This window comes from Penicillium solitum (genome assembly GCF_028829755.1).
Source record: "Penicillium solitum strain IBT 25940 chromosome Unknown utg000009l_segment0_segment0, whole genome shotgun sequence".
Lineage (NCBI taxonomy): Eukaryota > Fungi > Ascomycota > Eurotiomycetes > Eurotiales > Aspergillaceae > Penicillium > Penicillium solitum.
Genome location: NW_027072128.1, coordinates 455,506 through 478,000, shown reverse-complemented (window position 1 = coordinate 478,000; position 22,495 = coordinate 455,506). Strand labels below are relative to the sequence as shown.

At 48.5% G+C, this 22,495-nt stretch overlaps 9 protein-coding genes across 9 annotated transcripts; 6 read left to right on the top strand and 3 right to left on the bottom strand.

The window, feature by feature from the left end:
• Positions 1-639: 639 nt before the first annotated feature.
• N7455_011312 (C2H2-type zinc finger protein) lies at positions 640-1,875 on the top strand (the record flags this gene model as incomplete). Its single annotated transcript, XM_040958847.2, has 1 exon — positions 640-1,875. The coding sequence occupies one exon, from the start codon at positions 640-642 to the stop codon at positions 1,873-1,875; it is 1,236 nt and encodes a 411-aa protein (XP_040810720.1).
• Positions 1,876-3,388: 1,513 nt separating this feature from the next.
• Positions 3,389-4,465, top strand: N7455_011311 (uncharacterized protein; the record flags this gene model as incomplete). Its single annotated transcript, XM_040958927.2, has 1 exon — positions 3,389-4,465. The coding sequence occupies one exon, from the start codon at positions 3,389-3,391 to the stop codon at positions 4,463-4,465; it is 1,077 nt and encodes a 358-aa protein (XP_040810642.2).
• Positions 4,466-4,882: 417 nt separating this feature from the next.
• Positions 4,883-5,697, top strand: N7455_011310 (U6 snRNA-associated Sm-like protein LSm1; the record flags this gene model as incomplete). Its single annotated transcript, XM_040958934.2, has 4 exons — positions 4,883-5,057; positions 5,143-5,211; positions 5,281-5,396; positions 5,524-5,697. 4 exons carry the CDS (start codon positions 4,883-4,885, stop codon positions 5,695-5,697), a joined length of 534 nt encoding a protein of 177 aa, XP_040810650.1.
• Positions 5,698-6,840: 1,143 nt separating this feature from the next.
• Positions 6,841-10,734, bottom strand: N7455_011309 (mRNA-binding protein RRP12; the record flags this gene model as incomplete). Its single annotated transcript, XM_040958862.2, has 3 exons — positions 6,841-8,649; positions 8,706-10,613; positions 10,672-10,734. The coding sequence occupies 3 exons, from the start codon at positions 10,732-10,734 to the stop codon at positions 6,841-6,843; spliced, it is 3,780 nt and encodes a 1,259-aa protein (XP_040810694.1).
• Positions 10,735-11,391: 657 nt separating this feature from the next.
• Positions 11,392-12,644, bottom strand: N7455_011308 (uncharacterized protein; the record flags this gene model as incomplete). Its single annotated transcript, XM_040958937.2, has 5 exons — positions 11,392-11,655; positions 11,712-12,169; positions 12,234-12,302; positions 12,357-12,562; positions 12,628-12,644. 5 exons carry the CDS (start codon positions 12,642-12,644, stop codon positions 11,404-11,406), a joined length of 1,002 nt encoding a protein of 333 aa, XP_040810725.2. The 3' UTR covers positions 11,392-11,403.
• A 660-nt stretch (positions 12,645-13,304) lies between these two features.
• Positions 13,305-14,753, top strand: N7455_011307 (uncharacterized protein; the record flags this gene model as incomplete). The annotated part of the gene is made up of 2 exons (XM_040958822.2): positions 13,305-13,621; positions 13,676-14,753. The coding sequence occupies 2 exons, from the start codon at positions 13,305-13,307 to the stop codon at positions 14,751-14,753; spliced, it is 1,395 nt and encodes a 464-aa protein (XP_040810677.2).
• A 1,278-nt stretch (positions 14,754-16,031) lies between these two features.
• Positions 16,032-16,703, top strand: N7455_011306 (uncharacterized protein; the record flags this gene model as incomplete). The annotated part of the gene is made up of 3 exons (XM_040958919.2): positions 16,032-16,187; positions 16,251-16,412; positions 16,467-16,703. 3 exons carry the CDS (start codon positions 16,032-16,034, stop codon positions 16,701-16,703), a joined length of 555 nt encoding a protein of 184 aa, XP_040810617.2.
• A 1,068-nt stretch (positions 16,704-17,771) lies between these two features.
• Positions 17,772-18,477, top strand: N7455_011305 (C2H2-type zinc finger protein; the record flags this gene model as incomplete). Its single annotated transcript, XM_040958865.2, has 2 exons — positions 17,772-18,187; positions 18,267-18,477. 2 exons carry the CDS (start codon positions 17,772-17,774, stop codon positions 18,475-18,477), a joined length of 627 nt encoding a protein of 208 aa, XP_040810655.2.
• Positions 18,478-19,559: 1,082 nt separating this feature from the next.
• Positions 19,560-21,700, bottom strand: N7455_011304 (uncharacterized protein). The gene is made up of 4 exons (XM_040958891.2): positions 21,364-21,700; positions 21,036-21,306; positions 20,625-20,967; positions 19,560-20,561 (listed from the first exon to the last, which is right to left on the bottom strand). Exons 1-4 carry the CDS (start codon positions 21,525-21,527, stop codon positions 19,630-19,632), a joined length of 1,710 nt encoding a protein of 569 aa, XP_040810686.1. The 5' UTR covers positions 21,528-21,700; the 3' UTR covers positions 19,560-19,629.
• Positions 21,701-22,495: the final 795 nt, after the last annotated feature.

Below are 22,495 nucleotides of genomic sequence, written 5' to 3'. Positions count from 1 at the left end.
ATAACCCCACTCGAGTAAGGGTATTTTATTTTATTTTATATTTTATTATTTTATTTTTCCATTTTGGGGTTTGAATTTCCCCTTTTGGATATTCCAATTTTTGAATTTTTCTCAAAATTTCCCACTTTTCCTATTTTGCCCCAGTGTCCCCTTCTTCTCCCCCACACTTGACCTTCCAACCTTGAGAATCTCTGCATTTATTTTATTTTATTTTATTTTGTAATTTTTTATTTGCAATTTTTATTTTAATTCAATTTCAATTTTTTTGCTTTTTGAACTTGAATTTTTCAGAATTTTCTTTTCTCCAAGTCCGATTCCGACACTGCCCCTTCTCCCCCGATTTCTTCCTTCCCCCTCCATTCCCTATATTATTTGTGACTCCCCAGATCGTCGTCTCCAGGTTCCTTTTTTTTTCCCTTCCTTCTCTCTTGCTTTATTCCTCCCCCACAAACTCTACTCGACTACTTGGTTTTGCAACACAGCGAGCCATCAGCATTCACTGCGCATCACTCCGATCCCGATCGACCTTACATCCCAATCCGGGTGTTTGATCGACGTTAGCTCGGGACCCCTGCGATAAAACCGTCCTCGGTCCTCTCTTCAGAACAAACCTTCATAACTCCACCCCAGGGATTTCACATGCCACCGCCGGCTTCTTCAGTGGGATTTTCAAACCTACTTAATCCTCACGATACCTCACCCGACTCGACACCCTCGACTCCAGGAGATTCTTCAATGGCTTCTTCAGTGAGCTTGTTACCGCCTCTCATGAAGGGTGCGCGCCCCGCGACCGAGGAGGTCCGCCAGGATCTGCCCCGGCCGTACAAGTGTCCTCTTTGCGACCGTGCCTTCCACCGTCTGGAGCACCAGACGAGACACATCCGTACCCACACTGGAGAGAAGCCACACGCCTGCCAATTCCCTGGTTGCACGAAGCGCTTCAGTCGATCAGACGAACTAACCCGCCACTCGCGCATCCACAACAACCCCAACTCGCGCCGCAGCAATAAGGCTCAGCACCTGGCAGCGGCCGCGGCCGCTGCAGGCCAGGACACTGGCATGGTCAACGCTGCCAACATGATGCCACCTCCCAGCAAGCCCATCACTCGCTCCGCCCCAGTCTCGCAGGTTGGATCTCCGGATGTTTCGCCTCCTCATTCATTCTCCAACTACGCCAACCACATGCGCTCAAATTTGGGTCCTTACTCTCGTACCACTGAGCGAGCTTCCTCTGGAATGGATATCAACCTTCTGGCTACAGCTGCGTCGCAAGTAGAGCGTGACGATCACATGGGCTTCCACGGCTCGCGAGGCCACCAGATTTTTGGCTCCCGTCACCACGGCACTAGCCGAGGCCTCCCTTCGCTCTCCGCCTATGCGATTTCGCAGAACATGACCCGTTCTCATTCCAACGATGACGATGATGGCTATGGCCATCGTGTCAAGCGCTCTCGTCCCAACTCCCCCAACTCCACTGCTCCTTCTTCTCCTACCTTCTCTCATGATTCTCTGTCCCCTACCCCCGACCACACCCCCTTGGCCACCCCTGCACACTCACCCCGCTTGCGCCCTCTCGGTGCCAGCGAGTTGCATCTGCCTTCGATTCGCCACCTGTCCCTCCAGCACACTCCTGCGCTGGCGCCTATGGAGCCGCAACCAGAAGGTCCCAATTATTACAGCCCGACTCAGGGCCACATGGGCCCAACCATTTCCGACATCATGTCTAAACCGGACGGTACGCAGCGCAAGTTGCCCGTGCCCCAGATTCCCAAGGTTGCGGTGCAGGACATGCTCAACCCCGCGGCCGGATTCTCTTCCATGAACTCGTCAGCCAACAATTCCGTTGCTGGCGGTGACTTGGCAGAGCGGTTCTAGCTTTCTTCTTTGCAACCTCTTTATGCCTTGAAAACTTATGTTATGCGCGCCACGAAACGATATAGACTTGTGCATTTTTACTCTGGCTTGCGGGCATCAACGGTGTCGGATTGGTTTTGATTTTTCTTATCTCTGGCGCTTCCACCAAATAGACGGATTGGGATCTTTGTTTTTTACCTTTGGCTGTTCACTCCTCTCTGGAGACTTTTCATTTTCTTTTCGAGTCCAAAATTCCGTGTCGAAAGACCTGCTTCTATTTTTTTTATGTCATTCTCCTCTCTTGAGGCCTGTGGTCTCATTCACTTCTGATCCCTGTTCCTTTACTTCTCTTCTCTTACTTAATTCCTCACACTGTGAGCAAAATCAAGAAATTTTTCACTCATCATTTTTTTCGTATATTGAAGATCCTAGCTTGATTTGCATGTGAAATCCCCCCGCAATCTGTATACATATTCCATGTTTGGCCTTGGTTTGGCAGTATAGTTGACTCGGTGCGTCTATAACATACGTATACTATACATAGACCTTTTGTCCTCGTATATGTCTTATATGTCTTTGAGGTATCGAATCTGAAACGGTGTGGCAACTCTATCCCATCCAAGAATAGGATCTCCCAACAAAAAGATACATTCACATGTCAAGTGAAAGTACTTTGTCTAGAACACGCCCAATGATCTAGATCCCCGTTCACAACCCTGTAGCCTACATATGTAGCCTACATATGTATGTTTGTATGTGTGAAGAATCTACTATTACTGACGTAGCCCATGGAAAGCCCTAAGGTATTTATTTTATATGTTTTACTCCACAAACGGAGATAACTCGATGTTTGTGTCATTTTAATTAAAATTTGCTCCACCAAGTTCAGGCTACGAACATGCTTTTAATATACAATTCTTCACTAATATCCACAAATGACGAATACAGATTCGAATGACCATATTGCCGAGTATACAAAGTAATAGAGTCAGACTACCCTAACGAAAAAATAACCTGCAGATAACCGTACCCGTGCATTGTATCCCAGACCATGCATCCTCAACAAAGAGAAGAAGTAAAAGAAAATATATTTATAATTCTGTGTTATAAGGTACAGTACAATCCATATAAGTCCCTTATAAAACCCAACTAGCCCCCAATGCCCCGCCCTAAGATTTAAAGCATTGGAAAAAAATTCCAATCCTTAGCACCCCCACTTCAACATTTTCTATATGGCCATTACCTACATCGTATGCGCAAAATCAGCCTATAGATGTCATGCATGCTGACAAAAAAGTGCAGATCTGACGGTGTTGTGTTGATCTGATATCGGATCGCTGGGGTGTATGTATTTCCCGCTCTATCCCGTTCCCCTCATTTGTATTACTTCCCTCTTTTCCTTTTCTCCTATACCTATACCTCTACCAGGTCCTACTACTCTTGCTATGTAAGCCCCGTCAGGTAACCCGACTCTGACGCGATCCAGCCGTACCCATCCCGCGCAAATAGACGTCCATCTTTTGCATCACGGAGCATGTCGGAGCGCAAGCCCACAAGCCCCGATGACCATCGTCGAGGCGACTTCGATCCGCCTCTCGTTTCACGCTCGAATAGAGACCGCCATAGAGATCGAGACCATCGTCGATCGTCTTCTGCTCGCAGCGTCAGTATCAGCGTGAGTTCCACTGCCAGCAACAGCACGGCTTCAAGTAGGAACCCCGCGCTGTCGCAAAAGCAACCCAACAAGAAGAAGCAACCGGGCGTCGTCGTCACCGCCATGTCGTCTTCGCCCACCATGCCGGACTTGTCCAGCGCATCGCCCTCGCCGTCAATATCATCAGTGGATACCAGGCCCGGCACCGGCGTTGAAGCCGCACATGGAGATAGCAGCACTGATGGGATCTACGTTCTCGGTGACATGGCACCGTTAATCACCACCGACAGCGTCCAAGAGCCCGCTCTATCGCGCGCCTCGATCTCGTCCTGGGGCACAACCGCAGCAGCCTCTATATCATCCGCGACCCCATCAATACCCATATCGCTAACAGCCAGCACGGATCAGCGCACATACGCATGCCTCTTCCACATGCTGGACTGCCACGAGTCCTTCGACGACGGCGCAGAGTGGCGCACCCACGTTTTTAGTCACTTTCGCTCGCATCCGACCCCGCCGTCAGCGCGGTGTCCGCTGTGTCCGAATACAAAGTTTGTCGACGGTATCTCGGACCCCGTGTCATCGCCTGTTCTCGAGGACGGCGAGTCGGTCCGCTCTATTGATGACACTGTTCGAACTCCGCTGAGGGACTTCCCCTCTGCTTGGGATCGTATGCTCGACCACGTCGCTGCGGACCACTATTGTCTTGGCCAGACGCTTGCTGGGAGTCGGCCGGATTTTGAGCTTATGCGGTATCTTTATGGAATGCGGGTTATCACGGATGCGCAGTTTAAGGCGATGCAGTTGCCGCCTGCGCCGTCCAGCCCGGCTTATCATCGCTCGCAGGATGGTATTAGGGCTAGTATTGGCTCTGCTGATGAGCCATACTGTGCGCCGTATAGTAAGCGGCGGGAGGAGAGGATGAGGGGGCAGCAGAGGGGTGTCGGGGTGTTGTAGATATAGACGCTTCCTGTTCGCTTCTGGTTCGAGGTTTTGGTCTTTTTTTTTTTTTCTTTTTCGTTTCTGGATATTCCCCCTTTCGCTTCTGTATAGCATGTACTTTTCTTGAGACCTTTAGAAAGCAGGTGTATATTTTCCCCCTCCATAGAGAGTATCTGTGCCTCTGAAAAGAAGAATATCAAAAACCAAAATGTATAGATCGACCCCAAGCAAACAAGACAAACTCACCGCCCTTGATGACGGCCTTCGCGACCTCGATCCTCCATCGCGATGATCGAAGGAAACAGAATGAGAACCTCCACATCAAAGTCCTGAATCTCTCTGCAACAGCGTCTTCCCGCCCACCACCCCCTACCCCTCCCCACCGCTTTCCGATTTTCTCTCCGCCAATCCAACAACTACAGTCACCACACCATGGAGCGCCTATCTCTAAACGAAAGCCCTGCCCCGGCCCCTCGAACCCCGCAGCAAAACCAACAATTCTCCCAGAATGCCCTCGGCCCAGCAGGCCCCCAGCCAACAGGCGGCCCACCGCAATTACCCCCGCAGATGTTCACGACCGCCGCACAGCTGCTTGATCTAACAGATAGTATGTGCACGCAGCCGCGCTCAAAGCGACTCAATAGCAGAAAGAACGAGAGTGCAAGAGACGAACATAGCTGACGCAATCGCAGAGAAACTCGTCCTCATCCTCCGCGACGGCCGCAAACTCATCGGCGTCCTCCGAAGCTGGGACCAGTTCGGTACGCCAGTCGCACCACACTCAAACCCCAATCTCTCTCGCCCTTTTATCTGACATTCAATTCTCGCAGCAAACCTTGTTTTCCAGGATACCGTAGAGCGCGTCTATGCCGGACAGTTGTTCGCTGATGTCTCGCGCGGGATCTTCATCGTTCGTGGAGAGAATGTGCTCCTGCTAGGCGAAGTGGTATGACCAATTCCTCCAATCCACAGTCCTCAATTCCTCAATTCCCTACTACAATTTACGGGATTTATCCCGTGAAAACCAACAATGTACCCCGGCAATGAACCCCGCTTACACAATTGATACACAGGACCTTGACCGCGAAGACGATATCCCACCCACGCTGACCAGAGCCCCATTCGAAGAAGTCTTCGAGCTGAAGAAGAAGGAGGACGCGAAGCGGAAAACAGGCGATAAGAAGCGCTACGATGAGCTGCAAGCGCTCGGCTTCGAACCAGAACACAGCGGGGAGATCCTGTTCTAATTATTATCATCCACCTGCTTGTTGTGTTGTTTGGTCTGTTGGGGTCAGTGTGTGCTAGACCAGATTATTATTATCCTGTCTGGTGTCTGTATGCTCTGTCGACTTATCGCTTTGCTCTATTTCCCGGGATCTGGTATTTGATATTTGATACCTGCATTTGAAGACAAGAGTGTTGAAAAGGAACGAAAGGGGCGTCAGTACAAACCGGTCGATAACCTCCCGATGAGCGACGGAGTCGATTTCTGCGCCGTGGCGGATTGTGATTTTGTTTGGAATTGCATCGGCGATGGGAGTTTTGGCTGGATTCGAATGCTCGAGCGGTTGGGCTACTACTGTGTCCTGCTGTATACTGCGAGGAGAAGCTGTCGACGCTATGGCCTTTGATGGATGCTATGCCTTCTGGTCTAGAGCTCGTGAGCTTTTTTTTTTTGTTATTTGTTCCCCTTTTTGCATCGCACTCTACATCTACTTTTTCTGGGCGAGTGATGGGGGCTGTGGGAAATGCTGCTGAGCTGCCTGGTTGGCTGGCTCGCGTTCATGAAGTTCTGATTGATATGTTCGATACACTTTTTTTTTGCATGATAAACTGCTTTGCAAATGAGAATATGATAAAATCACACTGCATTTGGGATTTTGGGTGTTTAGTTGTAGTTCGGATAATTCGCCAATTTGGATAGAAATGCGATGGGATGCTGCGAGACTAGGTAGTGTTGTTAAATATACAAGGTACAGCTCATCTAGGATATGCGCAGCCTGTAGGTTACATGTACGTAGATCTTACACCGATGAAAATAAAACAATATCTATGTCCATTGACCTAAGAGAAACTTTTGAACAGAATCGTAATCATATCATGAAAAAACACGGAGTCGAATAACTCTGCATCGAAACAGAAAAAAGCCCAGAGTCAACGGAATCACCACAGCGGAGGGTATTATGAGAACGTCAACACTAACCAAGCACGACAGGGACCGAAGACCAGATGGCAGAAACAAAAGAAACAAGAAATCAGAAAAACAGGGAACTCAGAACGATAACTCCGGGATCTGCTAGATGCCACCCTCCTTCTCTCCACCTACAGTACCCTAGTCCGACAGACAAGGCCAAAAAAAAAGAGATAACATTTACTGTAAAGTAAATAGTTTATCTCTTTTTGCCCCATCCCGAGCGGTTACCACCCCGAGGAGCGTTGCCTGGATTGCGACGCTTCTCAATGCGACCACCGCCAGGAGCACCAGAAGTCTTGGGAGCACCAAGACCACGACGACCAGAGCTCTGACCGGATCCAGAAGCGCGCAGGTCCTGCTTCAAGTCGTCCTCATCGACATCCATGCTGTCGCCAGCATTCTTCTTAGACGACTGACCCATCTTAACCTTACCTCTCTGGCCACGACGGACAGCGTCAGGTCCACTGACAGCAGCGAGGTAGGCGTTAACGCCACCGTCACCAGCACCGGACATCTCGACATCATCAGCGACGACATCGCCATCATCGCCAAGGACAAGACGACCGTCAGCGTCGACCTTAGCGGCGCGCTGCTTCTTCTTCGAGCCGGGGCCTGTGTTGAGGAAGCGCTGGCTGGGCTTGGTGGTGGAGATGCTAGCGAGGGCGTTGGAGCCGAGCAGATCGAGGGGGTTGTCTTCGGGGGACATCTCGCGAATGTACTGGGTGCTCTGGCCTGCCTTTTTCTTGGAGTTGCGGCCCTTGATTTGAGCGACGTCGTCGACGTCGACATCGCTGTCGCCATCATCCGAGTTGTCGGAGTCGTCGGAGTCAGAGCCGTACACGGCCTTGTCGAAGGCGTTGCCGGATTGAGGCTTGGAGGCCTTCTCCTCTTCGTCTTCGTCTTCGCCTTCGGCACCCTCCTTCTTCTTGCGCTTGCTGCGCTCACGGGCTTTGCGGATATTGACGATAAGCTTGCGGTCTTCCTCGCCGACGATAGCCTCAAGGAGGGGAGCACCGAAGCGGCGCACCAGTCGGTCGATGATGCCCTTGACCTTGCTGCGGAGACGGCCCTTGTGCTCCTTGTTCCAGGCCATGAGGCTGGGAACCATGGTGTTGAGACGGGGGCGCAGGGTCTCGTCGGGGAGAACGACGACTGCAACCTTGACGAAGCCAAGGACAGAGCGGACGATCTCACGATTGTTGGAAGTAAGGAAGAGTTCGACGGTCTCAACGAGTTCCTTGAGCATCTCAGGCTGAAGTTGTGTCTGGAAGTCGAAGAACAGACGCGAAAGGGCGGTGACGGTGGCGCCAACCATGTGAGGAGCAGAACCAGCCAGACCGGCTGAGACCATTGTGAAGAACTCCTCAAGGGTAGCGGGAGCATCAGGAGAATCATCCGCCACACCTGGCACAAGAGATCTGCGGATGACAGTGCCGGGAGGGTTGCGCTCTGAATCGGTTGTGCGCTTGGCCAAGAGAATCAGCAGGTCAAAGGCCGCTGTGCGTGCCTTCTCGTTGCTCTCCTTGCAGCCCAGAACCACCTCGGAGAGGATTGCCGGGATAAAGTGCAGATCCGAGGTGGGCAGGTGGTTGATCATCTCGGTGATAGCGAGCATGCGGTCGCGGCGGCCAGACGCAGGGGTGGTATCTGTGGTGGCAAGCATAAGAGCCTGCAACTCTCCACTACGCTCCTGCAGGGCGGCGCGGCCAGTCTCAGTTGTTCCAAGGCGGGGAATCAACTTGTAGGCCTTCTTGATGAGTTGCTGATCCGGGTTGGGGGATGAGCTGTTGAGGATAGCTGCCGCCATGGCAAACAAGCCACTGAAGCTGGAGCGAGGGAGGTAGATTGACATAGCGATGACAAGGTCAATCAGGGTGTGGGAGGTCGGTGGCATCTTGTCGGACGGGTTTTGAGCCTGAGCACTCTGCTTGGTAGCTGTCTCTTGCTCGGCAACTAAAGAAGACTCAAGCATGGAAGTAACACGGTTGAAGGTCTCGTTAAGCTCCTATGAAGGGTGTTAGTCCGTGCTAATTCGTGGAGAAAACCGAGGGGGAAACTTACATTTTCAGGGGTAACGCTCAAGTAGGCATTGATACACTGCAGAATGTAGCCACGGTAGTGGGGAAGGGTCTGGCTGTAGACGTTGAACAGCACAGCCAGCAGATTGCTCGCGAGACTGCCGAGATGAGTGAGGTTCTTCTGTGCAGCGACCTTGGTAATACGTCGTTGCAAGATCAGATCATCCTCGTCGTTTTCGACAGACAAGATAGCCTGGTTGGACTCAACCAGGTTCTGCAAGGCACGGCAGACATCGACACGCAGCTCAGTCTGCTTGTACAGAACGTTAGAAAGAAGCTCGGCGAATGTCTGGTCAAATGCCTCCTCAAGATCAAGCGGCAGCTCGCAGTAGCCGGGAAGGGTACCCCAGGTCTGTTGGACGAGAGTTTCGAAGATCTTCACTTCCACAGACTTCTCAGCGGCACCGAAGTTGACCACCTTCTGGTACAGTGCCTCACTCAGGGGAACGAGTTCGGTACGGAAGTGGCGGAGGTTCGTGTTGGTCACGCTGTCGCGCATAATGGGCAGCATCCAGACACGACCAGGTTGACCAGCCTTCTGTTCAATAATGTTGAGGGGAAGAATCTCCAATACTGCCTCGGCGCCCATTGCCTCGATGGCACTGCCAAGAACAGCATCGGCTTCCTTCTTGCCGTGGAAACCGCCATTGCTGCGCAGTTCACCGATTGTAGAGACAATCTTGACAAGATACGGGCTTGATCGCCACTTGAAGCAATCGAACAGGGCGGAGCAAACATTGAACACCTCCTTCCAAGCAGCCTGGTACTTCACCGACAGAAGGTCAACGGCTGCACGAGACAACTTCTCCAAGGTCTTCTCGTCATAGACAGATGGCTCCACAATAACACTGTTGGGGATACAGTTGTGTAGGAATGAGATGAGACACTCAGATGCGGAAACGCGGATGTTGCTGGAAGGGGAAGCCATGAATCCAGAAATCAGGGTGAACAGATCCGGCAACTTCTCGAAAGTGTCCTCGGGAGTGATTTGCGCGGCAACATCGTAACCGCGAGAGAGCACTGCAATCCAAGGTGGGAGAAGCTGGGAGTCATTCTGCGCAGGCTTGAGTTCGGAGATGGCATCCAAAAGACGGGGAAGCTTTGAAGATGAGAACTCATCGGCCATTCCCTCGAAAATGACCTCAAATACCTCGAAGGCACCCATGGTGATATACTCGTTGCTCGATCGGGAAGCGTTCATCAGAAGTTCGCTGAGCGGTTCGATCTTCTTACTGGGCCAGCCACCAGACGCCGAGGCAATGGTCTTGATCAGCTGCAACGAGTGAATGATAAGGGGCTCGTGGTTGTTGGCCTGAGCATCATGACGACCCTTCTTTTGCTTGTGAGCAGCCGTGATGCTATCACCCAGAGTCTTCATCGCAGACTGAGCGCACATATCCGCACCCGGGTGGTCCAGAGACGGGCTGGGCGGGGGCGCCTTGAGAACCTTGACAAGAGCCTCCTGGGCACGCTTCCGCACCTTGGGACGGTGATCAACTGAAAGACTCAGCAGACCTGCCATTGCGCGTCGCGGGCCGACCTGTGTGTGGGGGAGATTCCATGATGCAGCATCCTGGGCAATGAGCAGAGACTCAAGACAGCCAATCGAAGGACGCAGGAGCGGGGCTTCGACCTCGGGGAGGGAGAGCGCGGGTGCAAGACCTTCGAGGATCTGGGAAAATTTGGAGCAAAGGATTGGGGCGGGGACGTAAACGGTTGTGATGTCGAGAAGGTAGACAACGGATGTCGCTAGGTCCTTGTTGACAATGCCCTGGGATGCGGAAAGCGACTGCGAGAGCAGTGCAAGGAGAGCGGCGAAATATGCGGTAGGTGAGAAGTCTGCCTTTTGATCACGGAGAGTATCCTCAACTGCAGAGAGCACCACAGCGGTCTGTTCATGGATCAATATATTAGTGTTAATTGATTGGGTATGCAGCGGGAAAACTTACGTGATGCTGGTTCTGCAGCTTGGGAGACTTAATCTTCTCAAGCTTCTCCGCCAGAGTCGCCATGATGATTGAGGACGACGAGGTGGAGAAGAGTCAAAGAAAGCAATGTATTGGGATGAGAAAGAGGGCTGTTTGGCGGTGATAAAAATCGTAAAGGAAAAAAAGTAAAGTCCGGCAAATTTGGAGGCGGTCAGACAGGCGGCGGGGCGGTACGCTGACTAAGATTATTTGTATTCATCTATCTTTGTTCATTGTTGATAATTAGAGAACCATTTGTATAAAATTTCAATTTCTTCTTAATAAGATAGCTAAGCTATGTGTAGGGTGGATTGAGTGAGGCTTATGGTGGCTTTTAGCCTGGTCGTTGCTTCTGGTTGCTTTCAATTGATCCGATCCTTCCAAGGTTTCTTGGCTCCAAGTGCCCATTGTTATGGCAGTCTTGTCTAACAAAATTCAGATCAGTCATCTAATGGATATTGTGAGAGAGATCGTATAGGTCATTTAATACTTTTGCGAAGGTTTTGAATACAAGGAATGTTTCTGTCTTAGATATGTAGTCCCGTGGGCACAGAAGCCCTAAGATTGCAGCACTATGACCACTAGGAATCACTGGGTTCTACACAAAGAAATGTGAAATGAATGAAACGAGATAAACAGGATAAGTATGTTTCAGTTGAACAATATGAGTTGCAGATCGCATATTTGCTTGCAATGAATGCTCCTTGCAAGTGATCACAGCTGTGCTGCTTCAGCAATGATTGTCTCCCGCACGGTGTCGTGGAAGCTCTCGCCATCTGGTTGCCATCCTAATAGCTTTCTTGCCCTTGAAGCTTGACCTTGACCATTGGTACCCAAAAACACACTTCCATGGGGTATCACTACGTTGGCCTCATCAAGATTCATGGATTTCACTGAATCAGGTGAATCAATGTAGCCGAGGCTATGGGCCTCTTTGGCGATCACTAAAGCGATATCTTTGAAGCTCTGATAGAAAGAAATTTAGTCAGGATAAATTGCGACATTTGAGGTCATGAACCAACCTCGAAGCCTTTTTCGGCAAAGAAAAGGCCATTCTCATTCCAAATAGGACCGGAGGTTGCGTTGACAGCATGCTCCACCAATTTGACAAAGAGATCAGCCAATTCAGAGACATGAACAATGCCCCATCGACTCAGTCCCCTGCCAAGATATAGACCAAAACGTTGCAGTAGAGCGGCCCGGGCCAAGGAGGGAACCTGGATGCTGCGTTGATTCCCGGGACCTTTACCGGCGCCAAATATGATAGGAGGGAAGATGATCGCAGTTTTGGGGCCACCTGATCCCAAATCGAGAATGTAGTTATCCACCACTCGACGATCTTTGTACGCCCGAATTATGTCCCGGAGATCAGCAGCGTTATCCAAATCATCAATGATTTGATCCGAGGGCTCGCCATATAAGTTTTTATCAACCTCGGGACCTGCCAGAACGCTAGCTCCGGTAACTTGAATGTAATAGGCTGCAGTTTTACTTCAATTAGCGATCATACCCGAAAGAAGATATTGCAGTAGTAGATGGCATACCATTCTGACGTCCCGCCAGGCCTCGTCCGATCGCTTTCACGCTTTCGAGATGCTTGTTACTAGCAGTATCTAAATAGATAAATGTTAGGGATAGGTTATACTACCATATGTAAATTGACCCACGGATAACAATATCGGCTTTGCGCGATTCTTTTTCAATGATTTCAACATCATCCAAATCCGCAAGGACCACTCGGACCCTAGGGAATGCAGCCAAAACCTTGCCGGCCTTTTCACTATCTCTGATCAAGGCGGCAACCTCATAATCGGGATGCGCATGCTGCAAAGCGTGGAGGACTTCGCCTCCGATGTAGCCCGTGGCACCGGTACTGGGGTTTGAGCCACGAGTTAGCAAAACATGGAGCACGCTCCATCAGGAAACAGAAATTCTTACAGGAATATCTGTGTCATCTTGTTTGAAATCGAGCTTGTTAGAAATGGTTTAAGATGCACAGACAGGAGAAGTTGGAGAGACAGGAGGCACGGGGTTTAATATACATCCCTGCGCACCAGGATAGGAAAGTGACTCCGTGGAGACATTCTGCGGGGTCAACTACAGATTTTTGGGTCCATCACGACATGCTATCTTGTTTTTCGTTATAATTCTTCTTATATCTTCTCCCTTTTCTAGTCGGAAGATTGAAAGCAATTGGCCTCCATCGCAATCCGTCAAAAATACATAGCAACAGCTCATGTTATGCGCAAGTCAACACGTTTCAGCATTTCGGTCCACCTATTTTGACAATCCCATGTGAATAAGAAGCCCATATCTTATCAAAATCATCGTCGTGTGGGTTTCTCAGATGTACCAAGGTAGCCAACTAAAAGCCTCAAAATGTTAGGACCGAGTTTCAGGCAACAGTGTGGATGCCTAGGCTAGTCCCTTTCGGGAGAGAAAGAGCAGTGGTTTAAATAAACCTCCTTTTCCACATTGGCAGTGTACGAGCAGAAATAATGTCATTTCTCAGTTTGCCCCTCGAGATACATCAGAGGATCATCTCATGCCTTCTTTCCAACCGTGACGTGGCCGCTCTATCAGTACAATGTCGAACTTTCCACTCTCTGTGTGACATGGCAACGCGCAAGAAGTATCACCGAATTAGTGTCTCCGCAGGCGAAGACGATATTGACAAGCCGTTCGCCTTGCTTATGGACATCCTCAAACGACCTAGTTTGGGTAATTACGTGCGTCATGTCGAATGTTGCACGGCAACATCCAGTCATATGGACTACAAGCAAGTCAAATCTCAACGTGATTTGAGTAATGAGGAGATAAATCTCGTGCAAAAAGCAGTCAAAAAGGGTGGTTTCACAGGACTCCAAGTGGATCGAGTGGTCAATATGCTTATGCAGAGGATGGAAAAAACGGCAACGTATGGCGGCTATCGGTGAGAGTCTCATTTGCTCTTGGTCTCCGAGCAACTATCTAACAGCGTGGATAGACACCGTGAGAGCCTCGGGACGTTCATCACCCAAGCATTGACCGCGATTCTAATTGTGGTATCGCCGAATGTTGTGTCGATGGCCTTGACACACCCCTCTGGCCGGAGTTGCAACCACACAATCGACTTCTCGCTCGCGCAGCTCCTTCGCCGGGCTAATGCCAGTCCCAAAAACAATCCATATCTTTGCCACCTCCGCAGTGTTTATGTGATCAACAAAAACGATAGCACCTGGTCCGATGGCCGTTTCTACCTCCCAATGGACTTTTCTGGCTGCTTGAGGCTATTTGACAATCTCCCGTCAATTGAATCCGTCCGCGTTGATATAATGGAAGAGGATCCAAACGAAAAGCTGGAATTTAAAGAGAAATGTTCCAATATCAGCAAGATCGCTATCCATCATTCGTCGGTTGATTCTCTCTACCTTGCGCATCTGATATGGTCGTGCAAGATCCTCAAGGACTTCCAGTACTCTATCGGAGGTAGAGCAAGCAATGATGGGGGTTCTCCTATCTTCAACCCCAAATCATTCATCAAAGTACTTTGCGCACATAAAAAAACACTGGAAATCCTCGACGTCGATACGGAAAGTCAAATCCATATATTCGACATTGTTGACGAGGAAGAGAGAGACTATGAACTTAATGAATACGGGAGGGCTTTTGAATCCGGCATTAGCGACGAAGTATGTATATTTTACCAATTGGTATGGACATACAGTGGGTCACTGAAAGAATTTGTGGCGTTGAAACGGTTGAGCTTGGGGATAAACTTTCTGTTATACTTTGCCGCTGGTGTTAACGGAGAACCCTACAAGAAGAAGGGAAAGTTGGATCTGGTAGACTGTCTACCAAATGGACTAGAGTACTTATGTGTTCGGGGATACCAGAAGGGTGAGAACGAGGAGCATGATCAGCAGATGGATGCGTTGATGGCCTTTTACAAGTCTGGGTCATCCCGACTGCAAGAGCTCAAGGGAATCGATGAATTGATTCCCAATGCCGAGGTAGTTCATAACCCGGACAACGATGATCATTTGCTGTGGTCGTTGGAGGAGCTTGGGTATGAGAGTGATTAGTAGGCCTTGCCGGAATATTAAAATATTGTGTACTGGGTTCCAGTGCATCTACTCCCTTAACACTGCGCATCGCCACCGCAGAGCATCAAAACTTTGGTCAGAATCCTTTCTGGCTCATGCCCCTCAATCTTCCCACTCTAACTCGCTGCCTCCAAAGCAACTTGCAGTGAGAAAATATTCTTGCAGATCTGGTGGTAGGTACATTATGTTTAGCATATTTCTCCTCCATTTGACTTTGTTGATCGTTGTCGCAAAGGCACGAAAAACAGGACAAAGTTTGGCCTTACCAGGTAAATGTGGAGGCACAGGCTGTCAAACGGCTATGTTTCATTCCATGCCGTGATTATCCTCAACAACAAGAATGCACCTTTACACAAGAACTTGCATAATATACGGAGTAGCAGCCGATAGTCTATGCATGGCGTATCCCCGGCGCCACCCGTTTTCGACATAGATCGGGACCACACTGGCGATCGGCTCTAACCTGATTGGCCCCCACCAGTGCGATCCAAGGAGAGCTGAACAAAGGAGAGCTGAACACAAACCTTGGAAGATTTTTGCAGTCCTGTCTCTAGGGCCTTGGAGTAAGTTGAATGTTCGATCACTTTTAACTCGATATTTTACCTGAACGGATATGAGACTCCTACAGTCATCCCTAAAGGGGTGTTTCTCGGGGTGGCTTTCCAACACGGCTTTTATCCCCCTAGTTCACTGGAAAGGACTACATTCATGTCGTAAATTCACAGGATTAGAAACCTTCGAATTTGATGAGAAAGAAACAATGATTTGTAGACCAGTGGGTATAAATGGAAATTGACCGGCCAGATTATTGGAAGTGAAATTAAAACATCTGCACCTTGACTGACATAGGCAAATTACATGATAAACTGAGGTGAACCTATGTAAAACATGAAGATCAATAGCACTTTTAAAATTCAAAGTTTAATAGAAGCCTAAATACTCGTATTTTGATCTGGCGGTTCAATCAAATCTTGCTATAGCAATTTCACCCAGAAGAGATCTCCATACGTTGTACAGCCTTGCCAAATATTGACCTACATACCAAAGGGAACTAGTGAAGGAATATCCCACTACGGAGTAGTAGTTGAAATGATTTAAAAACAAAAGTATAAGGAGGCCCACGACCTGGAAAGCTACATAAAGCATACTGCTCCCATACTCTCCCGGCCATTTACAACATACCTCACTCCATTCCCAAGAACTCTATCAGAAAAACACCTCTGAATTTCCTTTCGCTCTGGAAATATATTCCCCAATATGCGTTTCGCCATTATCGCTTCCGCTCTAGCCCTGGTCGCAGGTGCTAACGCTGCCTTGAGCCCTCGCGAAGTCGAACCCATCCCCGACCTCTCAGAGAAATTGCAGGAGAGTTACAACCTTATTATACAGATTGCTACCATAGTCTTTCCAGAGGTATGTAAATCAAGCCCTGAAATTTGACGAGCCGTTATTTAGAGGACTGACTTGGAATCACAGAAAACTGCTAGCGTGGACCCATTTATGACACCATTTACGACACCCAATTGTCGTGATGGCATCCCTGCGGTCATAAAGAAGAATAACTATCAGCTTCACGGTGCCAATGTCTACGAATATACCCAATTCGAGAAGGAGAGTATCTGCAAATGCTGGGGAAGTGTAAGCCTATCCAAATCTCATCATGCTTTTATTCTTGGTACTAATTTACAGTAGTTCATTGAAGGCTACGAGAAATTCCTGTATGCGCTCGTGCAACACAAAAACCTCTCGCGCTTGGGGCCATTAAAAGCTACCATTGGCAAGCTTACCCTCGAGCTGAAGCAAGCGTTCGACGATATTTCTGATCCTTTCGTGGATGGTACTCTATTTTGTTTCTATGATGCTAATGGCAAGAAACGAGTTCTGGACAAAGAGTTCGAGGAGGCTGCGGACTCCTACCTGCGCTACTAGATGTGTTCATATGGTGCGCTCGTTGATATCTTTGACGAAGATAAACCAGGACTGAAATTGGTAACTTTGATATTGTAACAATACATTTCTTAATGCTGCCATACGTGCATAGCACAATCCTTGACTGTCATCTGTTGACTGACCCATATATGTCCACGGGTATAATTTCACATGACTAAAATCAACTGTATCTGAGTGCGAACAACTGCTTCTATATATCTTCATTTTTGTTAGCTTCTCATTATAAGGGGAACTGAATGTGGTTTAGGTCACAGAACACTGAGAAAACGATAGTGGTCGCGGGTATAATTGATCACCAGAATGTTCGCCTCAGGCTAGAGTTCTGCCTAAAGTGGTTAGGACTCCTTGAACTGGACATCTCGTCTCCTCTCTTCGATACATTGCTGTTTTCGTTTGTTTTTTTCTTCAATAATACATTGCGCTTACTCTTTCGATATCACCATCTCTTAATAAGAAATCTGCAACTTGGTAGGCCAAACAAGGTGTTATCATACTACGCCTGGATGACGGCATGGATGCAAAATCATCGAGGCGCGGGGTGCGATCAAAAAAGAAAAGAGAGGAGAAGCTCGGGCCATAGGAAGCAGAATCCTCTTTGGTCAGATTTCGATTTTCCCAACTAATGGAAATCACAGCCTCAGTCTGGAGCTGTCAAACCAATTGGAGGGAATCAGGGCTCTCCTTCACGTAAGCCGTTTCCAAGGCATCCGAGCAAGCCCTGAAGGTGCGCATCCAGTCACGTCTCAAGAATACAACTTTTCCATATTGTGCCTGCGCCACTGCTTGAGCTGCCCCCTCTGAAAATTTCTGATAAGATCGCCAATCATGGTGACGTGTGGCGCTGGGATACGCTGGGATGTATGAAAACTCTGCCAAAATGCCTCTCAAGGCACCCAGGTAGGTAGGTCATTGCAAACCCTTCAGTATATAAGCGTAGATCCCCAGGGGTTTCCCCGCATTTCTGTGTAGGTCGCTCTCATCATTCCCGTTCTACATGATACTCGCTAAGCTTGGTTTCTTCCGCTCCTGCGAACTACGATTCATATCATGACAGAACCAGTTGAGCATGGCTTGTCATACCTCGACCAAGGGGGAGGAGTTCAGGGGAACGAAAGTGACCCCCCTTTCTCCTACATTTTCGCTGACCACTGGTCCCCTCTTGTCGACGGTTTTCCATATGACTCTTTTCTCGAATCTACCTTCGCCCCCTTTACGCCTAACCCTGCGGCTTCCACCTCACACGGGACTCTCCATGAGATAGCCGATACTCAATACGATAAGCGGTCCCCGGACGAAGATGGTGCCGCTGCTGGCGATATTCTGAGTCTTGACCTTCACGACGGGATGTCGGATATCACCTCTACAATCATCTCCACTGCGGGCGAAGAGCAAGCACAGACCACCGTCGCAGATGATAGACCCGAGAGGTCTAAATCTTATGGAAAAGTCTCGATGGGCGTCAAGTATGTTCCTGTTGGAATAAATCTCTGCTCCTCTGGCGTATCCCTTTTAGACGTGGGTTCTAACATTCATCTGGCACAGATCTAGCCGTGGCACTCCACTAAAGTGCAAATGGAAGCACTGCGAATACTCAGGCGGATTTTCTCAGATGGGAGCCCTGCTACGCCATATCAAAACAAAGCACATCTCACCAGGCTTATATGAATGTCCCGAGGGCGAGTGCCGAAAGTCGTTCAACCGAAAGGACAATTTGATCGCGCACATCCGGAATGTTCACCGCGCAACCGTTTGATTTTTGCTTTGAACTGGTTCCTATGTACGGCAGTGAGTATCGGAGTTATGGTTGGAGATATGGTGTATGGTTATCGAAAAGTCCAGCCTGTTTCTCAGTTTTTGTTACAATACAAAAGTCTTCACTTGTTTTACTATTTAAAGAACATTGTCTAAGATAGGACAGCGATTCTAGTATAAAAGCTAGATATAATAAGCTCAAATCTCTGATCTGGACTAATTCTATAGGACATAGAGGATGCGTAGCACCGTATCATAGGAAAATATTAGAACTAAGCAAATCAACGGGGGTCTAATAAGGAATTCTGTGATAGAAGTGCTTGGCGAACTGGAGCCCATATTAGATAGAGACCTACCCATATAACCTAGCACTTAGTCATCCCCTGTGCTCGCAGATCCTCGCTTTTTGGAGTACGAGATAAACGGCCGGCTCAGGAGCTTTATCTCTACATGTACCACATTGCGTAGTAGCAGAACTTATGGGCTTTTTTGCGCAGGCCTCCGGGGAGAAAATGACAAAATACCCGACCGAGTCTCAATCTGGAGAGTCGAGGGCCACATAATTTGGAATAAAAAACGAATAACTTGCCCAGCATTGCGAACAAGCTGCAATGGCGGAGTTAAAAAGGAAGAAAAACCGTGGAATGAGTGAGGCTGCTGGATAGGGAGAGAAAATGGCAAGAGAGGTCAATGGAGGAAGGAGCAATGTCCTACCTGTGAGGTACCGTTGGAAAGCATATTATGAATGCCACATCATATAATTATGTCATTACCCACAGAGGCGTAGGAAGTTGTTGGTGACTTCAAGAATTCCCTCCCTTAGCTGTTATTTATACTGTACCAGATGATGTTTGGTACTCGAGCCTTGAAATCACGTCTACCTTTGGGGTGTTAATAACACCTTGAGGTATGTCTTATGCTTGCTCCGCTGTGTCACTGCTCTAAGCTGATATATTATTATTTTAATTCTGTCAACAGTAAATTGACCCTGCAACACTTCACTCCTTGAATATACGTATTCCATCTTCTATGGTCTCAGTCCTGCTATCAACCAACTTCGAACCATTGCGGCTTGGTCAACACGCTGAGAAGAGACGTCTCTATTCTCAATCAGTCTACCTACCCCCCTCCCAAGCACCTTTCTATTGAGGCACTAGAAAAGCACCTTGTTAAGATCCTTGTTGGACTGAACCTTGATGTTTCTCATCATAAGCACCCAGGCAATTGACAGTCCCATCACCGCGGTACCGGCAATCATCATGTTTCGCTGACTGAATGCATACGCATCCTGGATAGCAATGCGAGCAGGCGTACCAACCGCATAACTGAGCTGGACGTCCAACGACTCGTAAATCTCCTCCCACTGGTCCTTCAACTCTGTTGGCAGATTTGCGCGCAGCTTGACGGGGAGTGTGTTTGTCCAGATAGCACCAGAAACACTGCTGCCAACCGCGCCACCAATGTATCCAAACGTGCTGAGAAGTGCCAACATGGCGGCATAGTCTTCATGCGCAGCCGCAGCAAGAACAGCAACCTGCTCGATCAGAATAAATGTTCCACCACCTACTGCGAGGAAGATCTGACACATGCACATATATCCAATGTTGTGACCGGGTTGGCGGAAGTAAATCATCAGACCGCTGGCCAGGAGGTAAAGAGGCACAGCGGCGCAGAGAAGCCACTTGAAGCGACCAGTTGCTCTGATGAGGAAGCCACAGCCAATAAGCCAAACCGGGTCCATGAAATCAAAGATTGCGCTGATGTAACCGGCCTGCGTCAGGCTTGTGTTGTAGACGACTTGCAGGTAGGACGTGAAATAACTGGCCCAGCAGTAATAGGAGACCTGGTAGGTAATATCCAGTAGACATGCGCCAATGACAGTGCGGTCTTTGATCAGATGGAATGGAATGAAAGGCTTCGGGGCGAGCCATCGCTCGTAACTGACGAATGCCACCAGAACACAGAATCCAACAACCATCATAGCAATGATCTTGGGAGATTGCCATTGGCCTTCAGTGTTGCCGGCGATATTGAAAGATGTCAGGAAAAGAATTGTGCCGCCGATCATTAGGAAGATTCCGATGACTGTGCGTTGAAAACAGGTGTGAGTAAAATGTGTAAGAAAATCGATTTGAGAGCTTTACTGACCATCAAATTCCATGACGTAGTACTTAATGGTTTCTCCCCAGGTTCGTGTTGTCCTCTCCTTATATTGTATTTGACCGTTCTTGTTGGCCTTTTTCTTGGCCAATTCCCAAGTCACAATCAAAGGCGCCGCAGCGATAGGGAGAATGATGCAAATTGTGCCGTACGCCCATCGCCAGTTGGTTTCGTGGAATTGGTTTGATAAAGGCGAGCCCGCAAAGGCAGTGATCATACTAGGAGATGAGGTCAGAGCATAAGCAAGACCTCGATCACGAAGCGATGAGGTGTCTGAGGTTATCACGTCGATGCAGAAAATGGCACCGGTAAATCCAACAGTGTAAAACGCCTGTTAATTAATTATTAATTAGCGATTTTGACCTGGTGCTGTGGAGGGTGTGAGCGATAGAAACACACCTGTGCAGCACAGTATGTCGTAATATTGTTACAAGCAGCCATCATGATCAAACCCATAATTGCAATCCCAAGCATGATCACAAATCCAACAGTTCGATCAAAAAGATTCAGGACTTTAGCGACGGGCATCAAACACGCAGCACCCATAACGCTAGTAATCACGGTAATTACGGTCAACAGCGAGTGCTCCGAAAAGTCACTCGTAATGTAAGCCGACAGGTTTGCAGTGAGACTGCTGTTGAGATTGTTGACGAAATACACCAGCCACATACTGTGATCGCATTAGACCTGACATTTGAGAACAAATTCTTCTCCCAAGGTTGCTCACCTAGTATAAGCAATAATCAAATGCTTGCGAGTCCACGTAGTTGTGACTGCGTCGGCGATCTGAACACCATCTTGCTGAACCTCGGGTATCTCTGAGTCCTTGGGGTCCAACGACTCCGGGCGCTCCGTGGCCCCTTTAACGGTGGTTATGTTCTCCGAATCCATGGCGGTTAGAGAAGCCTGGGATCAATAACCCAGAATGGAAGGTTAGAAGGACGGATATGATTTTGAACCTCTCTCTCTCATGGGTATATATTAAAATTTAAAGACCTTTTGAGTTCGTGTAAGCGAGGGTGGCGTTGGTCATTGCACGTGGGTCCTCTAATATAAGTAGTGTGCAACCCCCTGCAGTAGGACTCCATAGACAGGAAATTACTCCGAGGGAAGTCTCAGATAGCTCATTCCCTAGTACGCCGTACTCCCGGCAATATCCATCCAATTAGGGCGGGGGTCCGGTTCCAAGGTTTCCACCCGAGTGGCGTGATCTGATTAAATTCCATGATCTGATAAATTCCATGATCTGATAATTTTTACTCCGTACGATCTGATAAATTCGAAGATCAGATAACTTTGACAATCATATAATTTTTTTAATCACCAAATCTGCCTCCCGTGATTTTCAAAGCTTGGCTACATGTACAAGCTTTCGATAGCTTGGAACTCCGAATGCGCAGATGGTGTCGGTTAAATCCGATTTAGTCTTAGTCTTAGCTCTATTCATCGAGCGCGTTGGCCTCTGACTTATTTAATATGGACCCTGTGCTTCTCTACCAAAGACCAGAAACCTGATTAGGTGGTACTTATTGTTCGCGTCTATGATCTTTTTATCGATTATAATTTTACAGATGGAGACCTCCCTAGCCGAAAAGGCCTGTGTGCGCGGTATCCTCGGAATGTAGCATTTAAGGCAACGACATTACCCACTGTCTGTCTACATGATTGGTAGTGCTATGGCAAGTTGGTTGGGGGCCATGAAAAGATGTTTCACTTGGCAAAATATTTTCCACCCTAATGGTTGGGAAAGAGATTTCATTCTCCACAATTTGGCTCAAACCTCGACGGTGATGTTCAAGATTTCCTTGGCAAAAGTCTAAACAACAGCCAATTTATTGCCGACCAATCATAGTTGGGAG

What these genes read in the sequence shown, in the direction of transcription:
- N7455_011304 (XM_040958891.2), bottom strand. Translation starts at nt 21,527, where the DNA reads ATGGATTCGGAGAACATAACCACCGTTAAAGGGGCCACGGAGCGCCCG. An exon ending in TTGATTATTGCTTATACTAG is followed by an intron (nt 21,307 to 21,363) that starts GTGAGCAACCTT and finishes ATGCGATCACAG; the next exon opens with TATGTGGCTGGTGTATTTCG. An exon ending in CTACGTCATGGAATTTGATG is followed by an intron (nt 20,562 to 20,624) that starts GTCAGTAAAGCT and finishes TTCAACGCACAG; the next exon opens with TCATCGGAATCTTCCTAATG.